The sequence below is a fragment of the Macaca fascicularis genome, chromosome 4, assembly GCF_037993035.2.
Source record: "Macaca fascicularis isolate 582-1 chromosome 4, T2T-MFA8v1.1".
NCBI lineage: Eukaryota > Metazoa > Chordata > Mammalia > Primates > Cercopithecidae > Macaca > Macaca fascicularis.
In genome coordinates, this window is record NC_088378.1 from 157,562,429 (window position 1) to 157,580,366 (window position 17,938).

The window sequence follows — 17,938 nt, forward strand, 5'->3', positions numbered from 1 at the left end:
TTTATAAAAAGAGTTCAGGCAGAGTGGAGAGTTTGCCAACATTTTCCTCAGAGGGATTCAGAAAGTGCCAGCTGAGAGCCTTCCAGCTCACCCTTTAAAACTCTGTAACACTTTCCAACTGAGCAAACTGGAAGGCCCTTTCAAATGACACTAGGAACAAAGTCATCTCAAGGAGGGTACACTGCTGGGGGAGCCCCTAGCGAACAGATCAGTCTAGATTCATTGTTCTAAATTCACTCTAGAAGGGGGCAAGATGCTATTTTTCAGATATGCATTCAAAAGCATGGGTCCCTCGGTGAAAACCCCAATCACATGGGACGGAAGGAGACTATCAAAAATAACAGGGTTCCAGCCTGGGCAATATAGTGGCACCCCATCTCTACCAAAACATTTAAAAATCAGCCAGGCGTGGTGACACGTGCCTGCAGTCCCATCCACTCAGAAGGCTGAGGTGGGAGGATTGCTGGCAGTGGTGCGCGCAAGCTGCAGTGAGCTGAGATCGCGTCACTGCACTACAGCCTGGGCAACAGAAAAAATAAAAACACATAGTTAAATAAATTGATTAACTATAAAAGACAGTTAAATAAATGATTGCAAATGGTAGACCTTGGACTGCCTTCATGTATTAGATGGCAGCATAACTTTGAAAGCCATGGAAAGCTAAAAGGAGACAACCACTTCAGAGACCGTCAGAAGCCAGCCTGGGAGCCTCAGTGCACATGGCCTTTCCCGTCACCAAGATGGCAGTACCAAGCATGACCAAGCACCCACCTATCTGCAAAAAGAAAATAGGGACTCATTTAAGGATTACCCAGATGACAAGGGCAGGGCAGATCACACAGGAAGACAACCTGTATACAGAAAGAGCTGAACCAGCCATTAGCTTCAAAGCATAAATGAGGCAAGAACACTAGTAACAGGTCAGGGAGAGAAGCCATGGGGTCTGAAGGCAGGCAGGGCATGAGTTACCCTGAAACACAAGAGACAGCTCTCCTTGGATGTCAATGGCAGGGTACAGGTTTGGCCTTGCCAATTTATAATCAAAGATGGGATGTCACTGGCAAATGTTCTCCCAATAGGCAGGTCCAAGATTATAAAATAGCTCATGTTTCTCTCCTCATCCCCACACCTCCTTGAAAGGCAGACCTGTACTGTTTTTATGATCCTTGGGAAAGAAATTATGAAGAAGCTAAATCTCGGACTCTACAGAAACATCTTAAAGCCTAAAGAGGAAGCTAGAAGGATAGATGAGATTTGGCAGCAGGTGAGCTTAAAAATCAAATTGTAAATTAAGGGATTTATGGACTGTAGGGTAATTTCCCAAAAGCATATCTAGTAATCACTCTTCTGGCTTTTAAAGATATACCATACAGGACTCTAAACATTTAACGTGGCTCTAGTAATAACAGGTTATTTCCAAAAGCTAAGTAAAGGGCCCTCTAAATTTGAGGGAAATCAGATCTAAGACATTCACAAGCACAGCAAAACTACCCTAGTCCATTACAATAAATCTGATAGTAATTAAAGCTACTTAAATACACATATCACAGAATTCAAAGATTTAGAAAACGCATGAGGTCTTTCTCTAGCAGGGGACAATATCACTTTACAAGAAAGAACATTAATAAATCCTATTCACAAACAAGTCACCTCTGGCTGTAGGAAGCCCTATATGGTGACCCTGCAGGGTCTTTCCTTTCTATTACACGTCAAGAATAAAAAATGGCTGGGAGTCACAATAGGCAGATAAGATGAATTACCGTTTAACAAATAGGATTCCCTCAACCTCAAAAGTCCTCAAATAATTCCACAATGCTTCCCCAAATAATCTATGACAACAGAAACATCCTTCCAGGGCCATCACAACCACCATCCCCCTCTCAAAAGCAGTCACTCCAGCCAGCCTTCTCAAAGGTCAAACAACTGTAAGGTTTCCAAATATTCTAGTATCACACAAGCAAAAAAGAAAATACGCTGCAGATTAACATGGAGGTTAACTTCATCTACAGTTAGAATGGAATAAAACTGTCACCATCTCCAAGGCCTGCAGAGACTGTAATATGCTCCCCACAAAGTCTTCTGTTGAACCTCTACCCCTAAGGTCCATGAGGAGGTGACCAAGGTTAAATGAGGTCATGGGGGCACAGGGCTCTGACCTGAGAGGGCTGCTGTCCTCGCATGTGGAGGAAGACTCAGAGGAACCAGCCAAGAAGAGGGCACTCAACAGGAACCCAGCTGGCCAGCACCTTCATCTTGGACTTAAGGGCTCCAGAACTGTGAGAAATCAGACAGCGGGCCCCGTCTAAGGTAACTTATTATGGCAGCCTGAGTTGACTGATCTACAGACTTCCACCACAGCCAAAAAAATATGATTAGTAATCCTATCCCACCACAGGCACTGTCTGTGCATTCTCAAGGGCGACAAGGAGATCATGGGCTCCCCACGGCATTCAATCTAACTAAAGACACTGCACCAGCAAAAGACTATGGATGTCTCTATAGAGTACCCCTGGGGAAAAAAGCCAAGTCTGCGACCCTAGTTCCAGAATTTCTAAGTATTAATTTTATACACACCCAGGCTGAGTATTCCGAATATTCACAGATTAAAAACAGTGGTGGCTAACGTGCCACATGAGAAAGGTGACACTGAAGACAGACAGAATGAAGCCTGCTCCAAAGCCCATCTGCTCCAGCTTTACACAACAGTTCAGGACAAAAACAATGATGCCGGTTTAAGAGAGAGTCTGACTCTGAGAATGTCACCATCTTTCTAATCGCAGGGTTCTTATTCAAACACTGTGCCTACATGAGCCACTTCTGGAGCTGCTAAGGGGACGCACATGGGCCTCTGGCCTTCAGGCAGTTTCAGCCCAACACTTTCAGACACCCAGCACATTCCGGACAAACAGCATAAACCCATCGATAAGCATAACAGCTCTTAAAAATAGAGACAGTGGTGTTGACAAACTCCAAAATGAGCAAATACATTTAAAGAACTCAAGTGGCCAGGCGAAGTGGCTCACGCCTGTAATGCCAGGAGGAGGGAGGATCACCTGAGGCCAGGATCTTGAGGTTATACCACACTTCAGCCTGCGTGGCAGACCAAGACTCTGTCTCTAAATAAACAAACAAACATGTCAACTGTACTGAAGGGAGAAGGAGGAACCGTTTCAGGGTGATAGGAAGGTACTCTACCTACCAGTCAGCTGGAGTGCTGCTCGCTCGGTTATATGTGTACACTTGTCACAAGATACACTCGAGATATGTGGTTTCACAGGCTTTCCTCAGTTTAAACACACACACATACACACACACCCACACACACAGAAATAGAGAGAGGGAGACAGGGGGAGAAGGACAGGGAGAGGGAGAGGGAGAAGGAGGAGGAGAAGGAGAGAAGAAGAGGGAGGGAATAAGGAGAGAAGAAGGGAGGGAGAAGGAGAGAAGAAGGGAGGGAGAAGGAGAGAAGAAGGGGGAGGGGAGGGGAGAGGAGAGGGAGAGGGGGAAGGGAGAGGGAGAGGGAGAGGGGGAGGGAAGAGGGAGAGGGAGAGGGAGAGGGAGAGGGAGAGGGAGAGGGAGAGGGAGAGGGAGAGGGAGGGGGAGAGGGAGAGATAGATATATGGAGTCAAAAGTCCACCCTGATTTGACCACTTCTCTACTACGTGGCCTTGTACAAGCTGCTTAACACCTGAGGCCCATTAAATTAACCCCAAAAATATTAGTGAAAGTACAAAAATCAATTGAGAGTTGAGACACAATTTTTTTTAACTTTTTCTTAAATGCCCAATTCTAATTTAAACTACCAAGCAACATACCTTGTACCTAATTAGGGATGCAACGAATGTGGTTCAGAAAGAAAGGATACAAGGCTGATCCTATTCCAAGAATCTCTATGACTGTGAGACATACTGAGGTGACAACGTGCTAGCAGGCCTCGCTCACTATCGGTGCCTCCTCGGCCTTGGCGTCTGCTCTGGCCACCGAAGAGCCTTTCAGCCCGCCGATGTGCTATGAGGGCCCCTCTCTGGGGCTGGCTGAGGCCAGAGCTGACTCCCTCTGCTCACTTCCTCTGCTCACGGGGAACTGTGAGGAGACAGGCACGGCGGGAGCTGGGACTGTGCCTGACGCTCACTGGCCAGCTCGGGTTCCTGGTGACCACGGGCCAGCTCCCTCTGGCTGCCAGAGTGCCCAGGCTAGGTGCCGCAAAGTCCTGCAGCGAGTGCCAGTGAGAGAGGTGAAGCCAGCTGGGCTTCTGGGACGGGTGGGGACTTGCAGAACTTTTCTACCTAAAGGATTGTAAACGCACCAATCACTACTCTGTGTCTAGCTAAAGGTTTGTAAATGCACCAATAAGCGCTCTGTGTCTAGCTAATCAGGTGGGGACTTGAAGAACTTTTCTGTCTAAAGGATTGTAAACACACCAATCAGCACTCTGTGTCTAGCTAAAGGATTGTAAACGCACCAATCAGCACTCTGCCAAAACAGCCCAATCAGCTCTCTGTAAAATGGACCAATCAGCAGGATATGGGAGGGGCCAAATAAGGGAATAAAAGCAGGCCACCTGAGCCAGCAGTGGCAACCAGGTCAGGTCCCCTTCCATGCTGTGGAAGCTTTGTTCTTTCACTTCTTGCCGCTGCTCACTCTTTGGGTCTGCACTGCCTTTATGAGCTGTAACACTCACTGCAATGGTCTGCAGCTTCACTCCTGAAGCCGGCAAAACCATGAATCCAGCGGAAGGAATGAACAACTCCAGACGCGCCACCTTTAAGAGCTGTAACACTCAATGCGAAGGTCTGCATCTTCACTCCTGAAGTCAGCGAGACCACGAACCCACCAGAAGGAATAAACTCTGGACACATCTGAACATCTGAAGGAACAAACTCCACACACCATCTTTAAGAACCATAACACTCACTGCGAGGGTCCGCGGCTTCATTCTTGAAGTCAGCGAGACCAAGAACCCACCAATTCTGGACACAACATCACACAATTATGAATGCACATTTCCCTCTGGCAATGGGGAAAATAAGATAAGCTGACATCTGGGAGCCTAGGGTGTCACGGTGTGAGCATTTCTAAAACGAAATCTGGAGTCCCAGTTGGCAGACTCTCAGTCCCCTGAACAGAGAGTGGCACATCCACAGCATGGCAACAAGAGGTGCTGGAAAGGGGACAGTAGAGACGTGGGTGGCGTCCAGGTGGGCCACTGAGCCGTTTGCATGCTCATTCACACAACACAGACTTCGGAGATCCCAGGCACAGGGAACAGACCAGCAGTCGACACAAATAAAATAAGTTTTCCTCTCAAAGAGCTTACAATCGAATGTGGCTAGACAGGAATAAACATATGCACACACCCCTCCCTCACAGCACTACAATGTCAGGCAGTGAGAAACGCTGTACAGACAGACTTCATAAGGTAAAGCGCTAAGGAGTAAGAGAGGCAGGTACCCTTTTTATGATGATTTTCAAGGAACATTCCGGAGTATGGGGGCACTTGAAGGGGAACCTGAAACGTACAGAGAGATCAAGTCACATAGATACCGGAAGGGAGAGAATTCTCAACAGAAGGATCAGCGAGAGCTAAACAGAGTATGCTTCGTCAATTTAAAATACCAGGAAGACTGGAGTGGGTGAGGCAGAGAGACAGACAGAGACAATGAGAACAGAGTGATATGGGGGCCCCATCAAGTGGCCAGCCATGAGGACATTTAGCTTTCACATTAAGAGGATAGGCAGATATGCCAGAATCAGAACAGAGCATAGCACAGCCTAATTTACATTTTTAAAGGTTTATGCTGGCTGATGCCTGGAGGAATACAAAGGCAGAAGCTGACAGAGCACAGGGAGGCTGCAACGTAACCTAAGCTAGAAAGTATGACAGCGTGGAACAGGAGCAGTAGCGCAAGTTCAGAATCAAAAGGTGCTGTGAGTTTCAAACAGGTTAACTAAGGACTGGTGCAGTGGCTCACACCTGTAATTCTAACACTTTGGGAGGCCAAGGCAGGGAAGAGGATCACTTAAGCCCAGGCGTTCGAGACCAGCCTAGGCAACACAATGTCTATTTGGTGGACATGATGGCACACGCCTGTAGTCCCAGCAACTTGAGTTCGGGGGGAGGACATGTTAAAGGGGGAAGGAGCCCAGGCTGCAGTGAGCTGTGATAACCCCCACTGCACTCCAGCCTAGGCAACAGAGCAAGACGCTGTCTCAAAATAAATAAATAGTAAAACAGGTTAGCTAAAGCTAAATGCAAAACTCTGAAAAAACAAGTAACAGATGACTCCAAGGTTTTGGCCACTGCAACTAGAACCAAGTAACTGCCATTTATTGAAAAAGGGAAGAAGGGGCAAGCAGAGAACAGAAGCAGATGAGAGACCTCACAGATAGTTGGCTTTGGGACATCTTAACTTCATGCGGCCTATCAAAAAAAAAAAAAAAATCGAAGTGGGCCAGGCACGGTGAGCTGTAATCTCAGGACTTTGGGAGGATCAACTAAGGTGATCAGGAGTTCAAGATCACCACGGGCAACACAGGGAGACCCCATCTCTACAAATAATTTAAAAATTAGCCAGGCGTGGTGGCACCCACCTGTGGTCCAAGCTACTCAGGGGGCTAAAGCATGAGACGGAGAGTTGAGGCTGCAATGAGCTGTGGTCGAGCCAGCGCACTCAGGCCTGGCCCACAAAAGGAAATCCTATCTCTAAAATATTAAAAAAAAAAAAAAAAAATTGGTCGGGCGCGGTGGCTCACACCTATAATCCCAGCACTTTGGGAGGCCAAGGCGACCAGATCACCTGAGGTCAGGAGTTCTAGACCAGCCTTACCAACACAGAGAAACTCCATCTCTACTAAAAATACAAAATTAGCCGGGTGTCATGGCGCATGCCTGCAATCCCAGCTACTCAGGACACTGAGGCAGGAGAATCGCTTGAACCTGAGAGGCAGAGGGTGCAGTGAGCCAAGGTCATGCCATTGCACTCCAGCCTGGACAACAAGAGCAAAACTCCATCTAAAAAAATAAAATAATAAAATCAAAATGCAGCAGTCAAGCAGGCAGGTGGTGTTCACGAGATGTTCAATCATGGTAAATGCCACTGAATGGGCAATTACAGCCCAGAATAATGGAAATGTGGCTTGGGCAATCATTACGGACCTTGACGTGGCCCAACGTGAGGGGTTCAAAGGTGAATAGCAAAGGAAGGCTCGAAGATATTAATATGAATATAAATAGAAGGGCATGGAGACAAACTCTTTAGACATTTTCTTATGGGGGATTTTGCTATAAACTAAGAGAAGGATAGAGCAGGCAGGAGATGCAAGAACAAGGGAGGCTTTACTTTATTATGGGAAAAATAAGAACATGTTTCTACAATGGTGGGAAGAAACCAGTAAAGAGAGGTAAATGATGAAGAAAGGAGGGATAATTTCCAGTGTGATGTCATGAACGGGGGGGTGATTAATTTCACCCACAAAGAAACTAGAGAGACTCTTAAAGAAGGAACTTCAGGAGAAAAAAAAAAAAAATCCCAAGCTGGGCATGATGATACATGAAGTAGTCCCAGAGTCTCAGAAGGTGAGGTGGGAAGACTGTTTAAGCCCAGGGGTTTGAGGCCAGCCTGGGCAACATGCAAGACCCTCTTTCAAAGGAAGAAAAAAAAAATTCTACACTACAACAAATTTCCATCCATTTGCCTTCCTCACTTCTTTGAAACTGAACTTCTATAAAAGCTGACACAAGCAAAAAGGTTGTAGCAAATAGGCCCAACTCGAGCTCAGATTGCTCTCCCTCCCTTCTATCTCCCTACACACACCACCTCCTCCGCCCTATAGCCCTACACATACAGACTCCACTACCAGGTGACACTACCTGAGTGCTGTGTCTCTCCTAAAGCCGTCCAGGATTTTATGGGAATGATGATGTAATCAGGGAAACAGAGCTCAGCTCACAGAACTGACAAAGGAGGCGGGCTGCGAGAATAAGAGGGGCAGGGGGTGTCAAGCACAAAGTGACCCGAAAGAGGAGCACATTAACCTCCTCAGGCACCTCCATTCTTAACGCTCCAGGAAATGCGTGCAAGCAGCCATGCCTACTAGGAAGCGTGGCGCCTCACTGTCACTTAAATTGGATTTCTGGTTCCAATCAGGCTTCAGCATGATCCATTCCTTCCAGTTAAGCTTCTCATCAAGGCTCAAAATTCCTCATCTGTAAAATGATGAGTTTGACCTATATGCCTCTAAAAAGGCTCTTCCTGCTCTAGCAGTCCTTAATTTTGCACCACTCCTTTGTCGTCAGACCAGTACAAGTGACTTGGCCACAGAAACCGACCATTGCAGCCATTTGTCCCACTAGATTATGACACCAAATAGTCCAGTCAAATATTTGCTGACCCCTGCCCACCCCAAGCTCTTGCTCAGAAAACTCTCGCATCTTTCAAGGCCCCTTTGCAAGGCTCATGGATATGAAACTTTTCCTGTATCTTAGAACTATGCCTCTGACATCATCTGCCTCTCTGCTAGCCTCCTGCACTCACCCATACACCTGTTTTGGTTTTTTTGTTTTTGAGAGAGAAAGTCTCACTCTGCTGCCCAGGCTGGAGTGCAGTGGCCCAACCTTGGCTCACCACAACCTCTGCCTCCCGGGTTCCAGCAATTCTCCTGCTTCAGCCTCCCGAGTAGCTGGGACTACAGGCGTGCGCCACCATGCCTGGCTAATTTTTGTATTTTTAGTGGAGACGGGGTTTCACATGTCGGCCAGGCTCATGATCCGCCCACCTCCGCCTCCCAAAGTGCTAGGATTACAGGCGTGAGCCATGGCACCCAGCCCCATTTGGTTGTTAAAGCATTTATCCTACAGTATTTCATCCTGCTTCACAGATTTTTAAGTTGCACCTATTTTTCTCATGTTAAAACATGCATCTCATAATTAAGATGCCCCACATTCATAATTGGAAGCACTGTTTTGTTCTTGCTTACTGATACATAACATAATGGTGCATCACACTATCACATCTTAGAAGGGATGAAATAAGGTATTAGAACTCGACCAAAATAAGCAACTTGAGCTCAGTTTTTATACCCACAATGCCTCCCACATAACAAAAACTCCAACACTTACAAAATGAAAATCTGAGAAATGCCCCACCCACATCACTACATCAAAAAAAGCAGCTGAAAGACAAAGAGCCCAAGCCTTTGCGCCTTGCCTTTCCACAACAAACGTAGCTTGCTTTGTAAACAAAGTAAGTTCAACAACTTGGAAGTCCTTCATTTCACTCAGCTTTCTTTCACACAGAGTGTGTCCTCACATGAGGGGACAGAAAAGAAGGAAAGAAAAAAGCCTGGAAGCCAAGACACAGGAGTGTTAGAGAAAACTGAAGCTGCAGCTGGTCTCCCTACAGCTTGCAGAGGAGGAGACTAGCACACAGACATCAACACTTCGGTAAAGCTGAAGCATAAGCCACTTTCTTTTTGAGTCGGAGTCTCGATCTGTCGCCGAGGCTGGAGTGCACACACTGCAAGCTCTGCCTCCCGGGTTCATGCTATTCTCCTGCCTCAGCCTCCCGAGTAGCTGGGACTACAGGTGACTGCCACCACGCCCAGCTAAAAATTTTTTTTGGTACTTTTAGTAGAGACGGGGTTTCGCCGTGTTAGCCAGGATGGTCTCGATCTCCTGACCTCGTGTTCTGCCCGCCTCAGCCTCCCAAAGTGCTGGGATTACAGGCGTGAGCCACCACGCCTGGCCCATAAGCCACTTTCTTCAGAAGAAAAGAATAATAATAATAATAAATGATAATGATAACCATCTCTAGGACAGCTAGACCTGAAAGTCTCCAGCAAAAACAGAAGGGACAGGTGTCCCCCTTAGTAGAGCGAAAGTCACTTTATACCCCACTCATTTCAAATATGGCCCATAAATAAACTTACATAAATCAGACCATGTGGCCTGACATTTTTTTATTTTGACTCACAAATACGTTTTTATGACTTGTGTGAAAATATTTTGTGAACAATGAATTCACAGTTGGGCCCACATTTCATTCCACACACATCAAGAATCTTTGGAAATGACTGAAAAGATTCTGAAAAGAGCTCAAAATTATATTTCTTGAAGGGGGCCTAGGGGGTGTTGACTACAGAATGTCCTACATCTCTGCCTCCAATACTGGTCCTTGGCTACAAATTGGCAGATGTTGCCAGAACATCCATGCACCATTCCTCCAGTGAGTTCCAGCCAGCCCCAATGACAACAGTATTAAAAACACAGAACTCTAAGCAAGGAAATGGAAACTAATGGATGTATCCGTGTGTCTGACTGAAGAGAGGAGTAAACCAATTTGCCATCTACATTTTTTGATACTCTCTATCAATTCAATTACAAATCATAAATAAAGCCCAGAAAAATGGTTAATAAATACTTACCATGCCTTCCAAGGTTCTTTTTCCCAATAAAAAATTCCACTTACTGACGGCCAGGCATGGTGGCTCATGCCTGTAATCCCAGCACTTTGGGAGACCAAGGCGGACAGATCACCCGAGGTCAGGGGTTTGAGACCAGCCTGGTCAACATGGCAAAACCCTATCTCTACTAAAATACAAAAGTTATCCAGGCATGGTGGCACATCCCTGTAATCCCAGCTACCAAGGAGACTGTGGCGGGAGAATCTCTTGAACCCAGGAGGCCGAGGGTGCAGTGAGATTGCACCATTACACTCCAGCCTGGACAACAGAGCAAGACTCCATCCCCTGCCCAGCCCGCGACAAAAAAATAAAATGAAATAAAAATTCCACGTACCTCCTTCCAAAGAAATAGCTACTTAAAAAAGTAAAGTCTTCCTACAAATTCTTATTTTTGGAATGCTATCTTTATGAAAGGATCCAAAATTACTTCTCCTTATCTAAGGGGTGGCTACAAGCTTGGGAGCTCTAATCCAGAAAGCGTGGGAGCTCTGATCTAAAAAGCCTGGTCTTATATCCTGACGCTTCCACTTAATAGCTGTGTAGGCAAATTGTTAATCCACTCTTAGTATCTAGTTTCCTCATCTATAAAATTACTTGTTCTGAAGATTGTATGAGTAAAATACAGCTAAAGTACTAGAACAATAACTGGTAAGTAGTAAGAATTCAATGTAGGTTAACCATCACAACTACTGCCCAGGGTAAGTTTAAGGAAATGAATCCAGGGTCCCTTAAATCTCATCAAGAGTGTTTTGCTGGCCAAAGGACTTGATCTGAGATGACATTTATAGGAAGCAAATGAAATTCAAATACAGCTAATAGCTCCCCTCTCTGACTGTGTAATTATGTGTACTCATTATTTGTGTAGCATGTTATTATTTAAATGTTCCTAATTTCAGCCCCAGCAGGCCAAGGGCCCTCAAAGAGTGGCCAAGGTCTCAGCCTCTGCCAGTCCTTTCCAAAGCTATTGTCAATTTATTACATCCGTGAAAAGTGGCATTATCTACAACAGAAAGTAGACAGAAGGCTCACAATCAGCACATCTTACCATCTCACGCTTAAGCCCAGCAACAACCAACAAGCTGTAATGATGGCATCAGTTGCTACACAGAAAACTCATGAGGCTGTTCAAAACTCACATATCCTACCAATAGTAGGGCCCCCCCCAAAAAAATTCATTCCTTCTCACTGTAAAACCACAAAAACAAGACTGATAGCAAACATGAATTTTATGACATGAAAAATGAGGTGTCTCCACTATCTTATGTCTGCTTGGGTTATTACTACTCACAGACCTGCAGAACCAGGACGGCTGGGCTCACCTGCTCAGATACAAGCTGCAGTGTTCACACACTGTTCCCAGGCATCAGATACCCGACCCCCTTCACACAAATTAAGGGCAAAGGGCTGCTTGTTCATCACGCCAGGATGCCAATGATTCAAGAGATGTCATGTGTGTTTTATTCTCAAATTAGATAAAAATTCTATAAAATCCATTCTGCTGTTATTTTTAAATATTATGGTAAAAACAAATGATTTTTCCCAGGAAAGCCTCCAATCATCCAATTATATTTTCCAATAATCAAAGATACAGAAACAATGCTGTTTAAAACTGGAAACGGGAAAAAACAAAACATCTTTTCAATATTCCTGTTGCAAAGATCCAATGTAGTTTCCATGCATTCTGTCTTGCAAAAAAGTACTGGATTCAAACTTACAGGACTTGAGCTGCAATTCCAATTCTGCTGCTATGAAGTAAATACCTGTTTGACTTTAAGAAAGTCACTACTACATCTAACAGTCATAAAGGTCCCATAGGTAGATGGGTCTTTCAGTTTATAGATGGAAGCACCAGGGCTCTCAGAAGCATGTCACTGTCCCCAAGCTCAAAAGCATGAAAGAGGACACAGAAGCAGAAGCTCTCACCACCACCCACCCCTCTCTGGGGTTAAGGCACATGTTCTCACACTTGCTTGGACAGCATCATATGTCACCTCCTAGCAATGGCTCTGGACTGCACAATGTGAAACTCTACCACCAGACAAATTTCTGTGACAATTAAAAATGAACGAACCAGTGGACAAATTTTGATATCTGAAAAGCAATCTTACGGGGTGGGAACTAACCAAATAAAAACAAAAATTAAAAATTGAGGGCCGGACAGGGTGGCTCACCCCTGTAATCCCAGCACTACGGGAGGCTGAGGCGGGTGGATCAAGGGAATGGAGACCCTCCTGGTCAACACAGTGAAACCCCGCCTCTACTAAAAATACAAAAAAAAATTAGCGGGGCATGGTGGCGCATGTCTGTAACCCCAGCTACTCGGGAGGCTGGGGCAGGAAAATCACTTGAACCCGGAGGCAGAGGTTGCAGTGAGCAGAGATAGCACCACTGCACTCCAGCCTGGCAACAGAGTGAGACTCCGTCTCAAAAAAAGAAAGGAGAGGGGAGGGGAGAGGAGAGGACATACATCTTGCATGGACTTATCCATCCTGGCTCAGGAGCAGTGGCTCACGCCTGTAATCCCAACACTTCGGGAGGCCAGAGCAAGCAGATCACAAGGTCAGGAGTTCGAGACTAGCCTGGCCAACATGGTAAAACCCCATCTCTACTAAAGATACAAAAAATTAGCCAGGCATGGTGGTGCATGCCTGTAACCCCAGCTACTTGGGAGGCTGAGGCAGGAGAATCACTTGAACCAGGGAGGTGGAGGTTGCGGTGAGCTGAGATCACACCATTACACTCCAGCCTGGGCGACAGGGAGATTCTGTCTCACAAAAAAACCACCACCATTATAGTTCATCCCCTGTGATACGGTTTGGCTGTGTCCCCACCCAAATCTCAACTTGAATTGTATCTCCCAGAATTCCCACATGTTGTGGGAGGGACCCAGGAGGAGGGAATTGAATCATGACGGCTGGCCTTTCCCGTGCTATTCTCATGATAGTGAATAAGTCTCACAACCCTGATGGGTTGATCAGGGGTTTCCTCTTTTACCTCTTCCTCATTTTCTCTTGCCGCCGCCATGTAAGAGGTGCCTTTCACCTCCCTCCATGATTCTGAGGCCTCCCCAGTCATGTGGAAGTGTGAGTCCAATTAAACCTCTTTTTCTTCCCAATCTCGAGTATGTCTTTATCAGCAGTATGAAAACAAACTAATACACCCTGCTTCCACTCCCACTAACCTATCCTCTGGTTTCATTTCACATTTAGGAAGTGTTTCTATGGGATAGAACATGAGTGATGGCTGACTATAGATAAAGTATCCATTCAAACTAAAGGGATTTTTCAGCAGAGCATGCATATACATACATGCATATACACACAAAGACACACATGTCCATATATACATATGCACAACACAGCTTGCAGTTACAACAACCCCTACTCCCAACCTCACCAGCCCAAAAGTCTTGGTTGCTCCCTACTATTTGAGCTTTCCCTGGATCATGCTCCCAAAACACCTACAGAAGAGGAGCTCTTCCCATGATACCAATTCTGGTTTCCTGTGATCCCAAGTAGCACCCCAAAATAAGAAAGCACACTCTGTTTAACATGGTGGCTGCCTTCAAAATAATGATTTTGTAAGAGAAAGTCTTGCTCTGTTGCCCAGGCCGGAATACAGTGGTGTGAACATAATTCAATTCAGCCTTGACCTCCTGGGTTCAAGTGATCCTCCTATCTCAGCCTCTTGACTAGCTGGGACTAGAGGCATGTGCCACCATGACAAAAACTAACCTTCCTTTATGAAGGTGGTGCCAGAATAAATAAAAAGACTTCAGTGATTCCAATGGGGGCAACTTTGCCAACTTAGATTTTCTCGCCAGTATCATAAAGCCCTCGACAATGCCAGAGCTAAACGTACATTTGGCCAACTGGCTGACAGCACTGGTTGCTTCTGGAATGACAAATTTTAGTTTTTGTTATTTACTCAAATTCTACCTTTATTAAATCCCGGACATCTGGCTAACCTCTTGTTCTAAAAGCTGGTGTTGCCCAGTTAAGAAAATATGGATGTTTTTATTTCCACTGTTGGCAATTCCAAGAAACACTAGGGCATTACACCACTCCTGAACAGTACTGTGAAAGCATCACAACCATACAATCTAACAGCAGAGCAGTCATTGCTCCAGTCTAAACTCTAGGATTAAGTGATATTCTCTGTCATACCCAACCCCCCACATTTAATCAAGCAAGAAGCTACATTCAACGTGAATCAATGACAATAAACACGAACTCTATATATATACATAACATCTAATGTTCTCCAACTGGACACAAGGTTTTTAGTTTGCTGTATTACAAGCAACGAATGGCTAGGGTTCTTATCTGCTGAAGACCCACATAACAAGGCAGAGTGTCTTTTAGGAAAGCAGCTATGAGGGTCTAAATTGGATGCTATGGCAATAGATTCCACAACTTATTTTGTTTCTGCAAATGTTAATACTCAAAATAGGCCTTTCCCATACATATTGGCTGAGATTTGTTGAGGGACGCACACATGACTGAGCCACTATGGCCTTAATGGTTGACCTCCAAAGGCAAGTCACCCATAAGAAAGAAAACCCGGGAGGGTGGACAGAGCCTCTTGTTTCAAGTCACGCAACAGTGGAAGGAGACAGCACAACTAGGGTGAATGGTGGAGTTCGTCATCTCAGGAAATTCTGCCATGGCCCCACAGAAACAGAGCAGCAAACAGGTGCTGTTGTGCTCTAGTGCCTGTGAGCACTAGTTCCAACAGGAGGCTGCCAGACAACTCACCTTACAACTAAAGTGGTGGGGGAAAACTGGAAGCCATGGGGAACCTGTCCTTCTGCACCCTGACAAACTGTCAAATACCCCATGTGTGATGACTCTCCTAAGACCAGAGCCACAGCTCTCAAAAAAGAACAGAACCTGCTCTTTCTCATCTCCCTGCCCCCAAGGAAGCATAAACCAAAACATGGTCAATTCATTCACTTTAACTGTAATCCTGAGAAGTGCACAAGAAGGTTACAGAATGTCACTGCATTCCCTTGAAATAAAATAGTAAACTACAAGCAAATGTTTGTCCGCAGATACTTTTTGTTGGATGACTTCATCTGTACCCTACGAACCCTGTTCAAAACAGACATGAGAACAAACTCAGACAGGAGCAAGTTTCTTTTCAGGAATCAAGGAGTCATGTGATAACCATACAGGAAGAAGCACACTTCTAGAGGTATGCAAAGCTGTCCCACTGCAGGAACCTGCCCAACAAGGAAGGAAGAAGGGATGAGAAAGCTGTTGAGCCAGAGAGCAGGAAAAGCAGTAGACAGAAAGATTTAGGCTATTTCCTATACAACCCGGGAACAAGAACTAAAGACTCCACATTTCAGCAAGATCATCAAAGAGTTCTGCTCACATACCAGTGTGGAAAGACATATACATATAGAAAAACCAGCAAGACAGGACCTACAGAACAGACTAAGGTATTTCGTCCACTATATAATGCGGAACATAAAAATAAGTCCATAAACCCAACAGTATGTCCGGAGTGCGGATTCACCTAGCCCACAGACTGCCCTTAGGTGCCTAGACTAGGAAGCACAAGCTGCCAGAACACATCCAATTCAGAACCAAGTCCATGTCCAGAGATATCGCACATTCCAACGAGCTATTCCAAGAGTCAACTCACCATTCACAGTTTTCAGGCTCCCAGCAAGGCCTTCCCCATGCTGCCTCTTCTGGGCATTCTTGAACTCCTTCAGAGACAAATAAAGGACTTTACGTACCACCCGTTCTTCTGACCACGGAATCCCATCACTGTCATCCTGGAGAAACATAAGAAAAGAGATGAGTTACTGAATAGAAAGCAAGCCAATATTCAGAGTCAAAATAAACTTTATTGTAAAGGAATTGCCAAACAAGTACTGTGTGACCACGACCCAGTTCTGAAGGTCAGAATTACACCCTTAAGGTAAAGGGACAATGACCTTTCTGAATAGGCCTCGAACAAAAGTGAAACCACAGGCTGTTAAAAAGAATGAAAGCAACACACAACCATCTCACTTCTTTATACGTCCCAAACCCAAATATGTTCATCAACTAGTAATAGTTTTATATTTCTGACAAAGTTCAGAAAAAGGTGTTGTTATACCCACAACTAGAAGGATAATGAATCATTTTACTTGAGTTTTATAAAGTGAGCAATGCCAGAACGTACACTGCAATACAAATATGTACGGAATTCTTAAAAATGTTGCTGTCTCCCTTGGGAGTTCAAAGGATATAGCAGATACAGGTGCCGTGCACTCAAGAAATTTACAGTCCAGTCAGAAGATGTGGAACTGCATCCGCATTGGCCACTTAAGTAAAAGAATCCCAAATAAAAGGAGAGATTAGTGCAGAAGGAGGCAATGTACACATTAATGACAGATCTTGAAGGCCTCATTTCAAACTGGCAACCTCATGTCTGTTGCTCCAGATCAAATACAAGTTCTTAAGAATTAACAGTATGAATGCAGAGATGACCAAAAACGAATAGCTAGCCCAGAGACTATTCCAGCAATTCCAGTCATAAAGATATAAAGAAAGACAGCACTAAAGAGGGAAGAAAAAATTATACAGGGACTTGAGGCAGAGCAAGAGGTGGAAAGACAGACATGGTTGACAACAGTCACTAAAGCAAGGTAAATGGGAAGAGATACATGTTTAAAGAACCAGCAAGATTAAGTCATTACAGTTCTTATTAATAGATGATGATTCACATGGCTAAGGATATTGAGAGGTTCTCTTCTGTAGCTATCCGTACACTGTTAATCTAAGAAGCACTTACATTCACACACCTACATCAAAGACTTAAGCATTTTATAAAAGTTCATTTTAGAAATGAAAGCAGGCCAGGCGCCGTAACTCACGCCTGTAATCCCAGCACTTTTAGGGGCCAAGATGGGCAGATCACGAGGTCAGTTCGAGACTAGCCTAACATGGTGAAATCCCATCTCTACTAAAAATACAAAAACTAGCCGGGCGTGTTGGCATGCGCCTGTAATCCCAGCTATTTAGGAGGCTGAGGCAGGAGAACTACTTGAACCTAGACAGAAAGGTGGCAGTGAGCTGAGATCGTGCCACTGCACTCCAGCCTGGGTGACACAACAAGACTCAGTCTCAAAAAAAAAAAAAAAAAAAAGAAAAGGAAAGGAAAGGAAAAGGAAAAGACAAGACAAGGGAAAAGGAAAAGGGAAAGGGAAAGGAAAAGGAAAGGAAAGGAAAGAAAGCATTTGAGCACTGATACTTTCGGCCTTAGAAGAATAAGAAAAACGGTGAGGCGCAGTGGCTGACGCCTGCAATCCCAGCACTTTGGGAGTGCCAAGGCGGACGGAGCACAAGGTCAAGAGATTGAGACCATCCTGGTCAACATGGTGAAACCCTGTCTCTACTAAAAAACTACAAAAATTAGCTGGGAGTGGTGGTGCACACCTGTAGTCCCAGCTACTCGGGAGGCTGAGGCAGGAGAATTG

The 17,938-nt window shown here is 45.2% G+C and overlaps 1 protein-coding gene across 8 annotated transcripts in view; it reads right to left on the reverse strand.

Annotated features, from left to right (window-relative positions):
• The window catches only part of JARID2 (jumonji and AT-rich interaction domain containing 2), a 282,076-nt gene that overhangs the window by 135,137 nt on the left and 129,001 nt on the right, over positions 1-17,938 (reverse strand). For 7 of the 8 annotated variants that reach the window (XM_074038828.1, XM_074038831.1, XM_045389954.2 and 4 more), the window contains one exon: positions 16,114-16,249. The exons of the other annotated variant lie outside the window; for it this stretch is intronic. In XM_074038828.1, the coding sequence (XP_073894929.1) occupies positions 16,114-16,249 (136 nt within the window). The remainder of the gene's footprint in view (positions 1-16,113; positions 16,250-17,938) is intronic. 8 annotated transcript variants of the gene reach the window in all.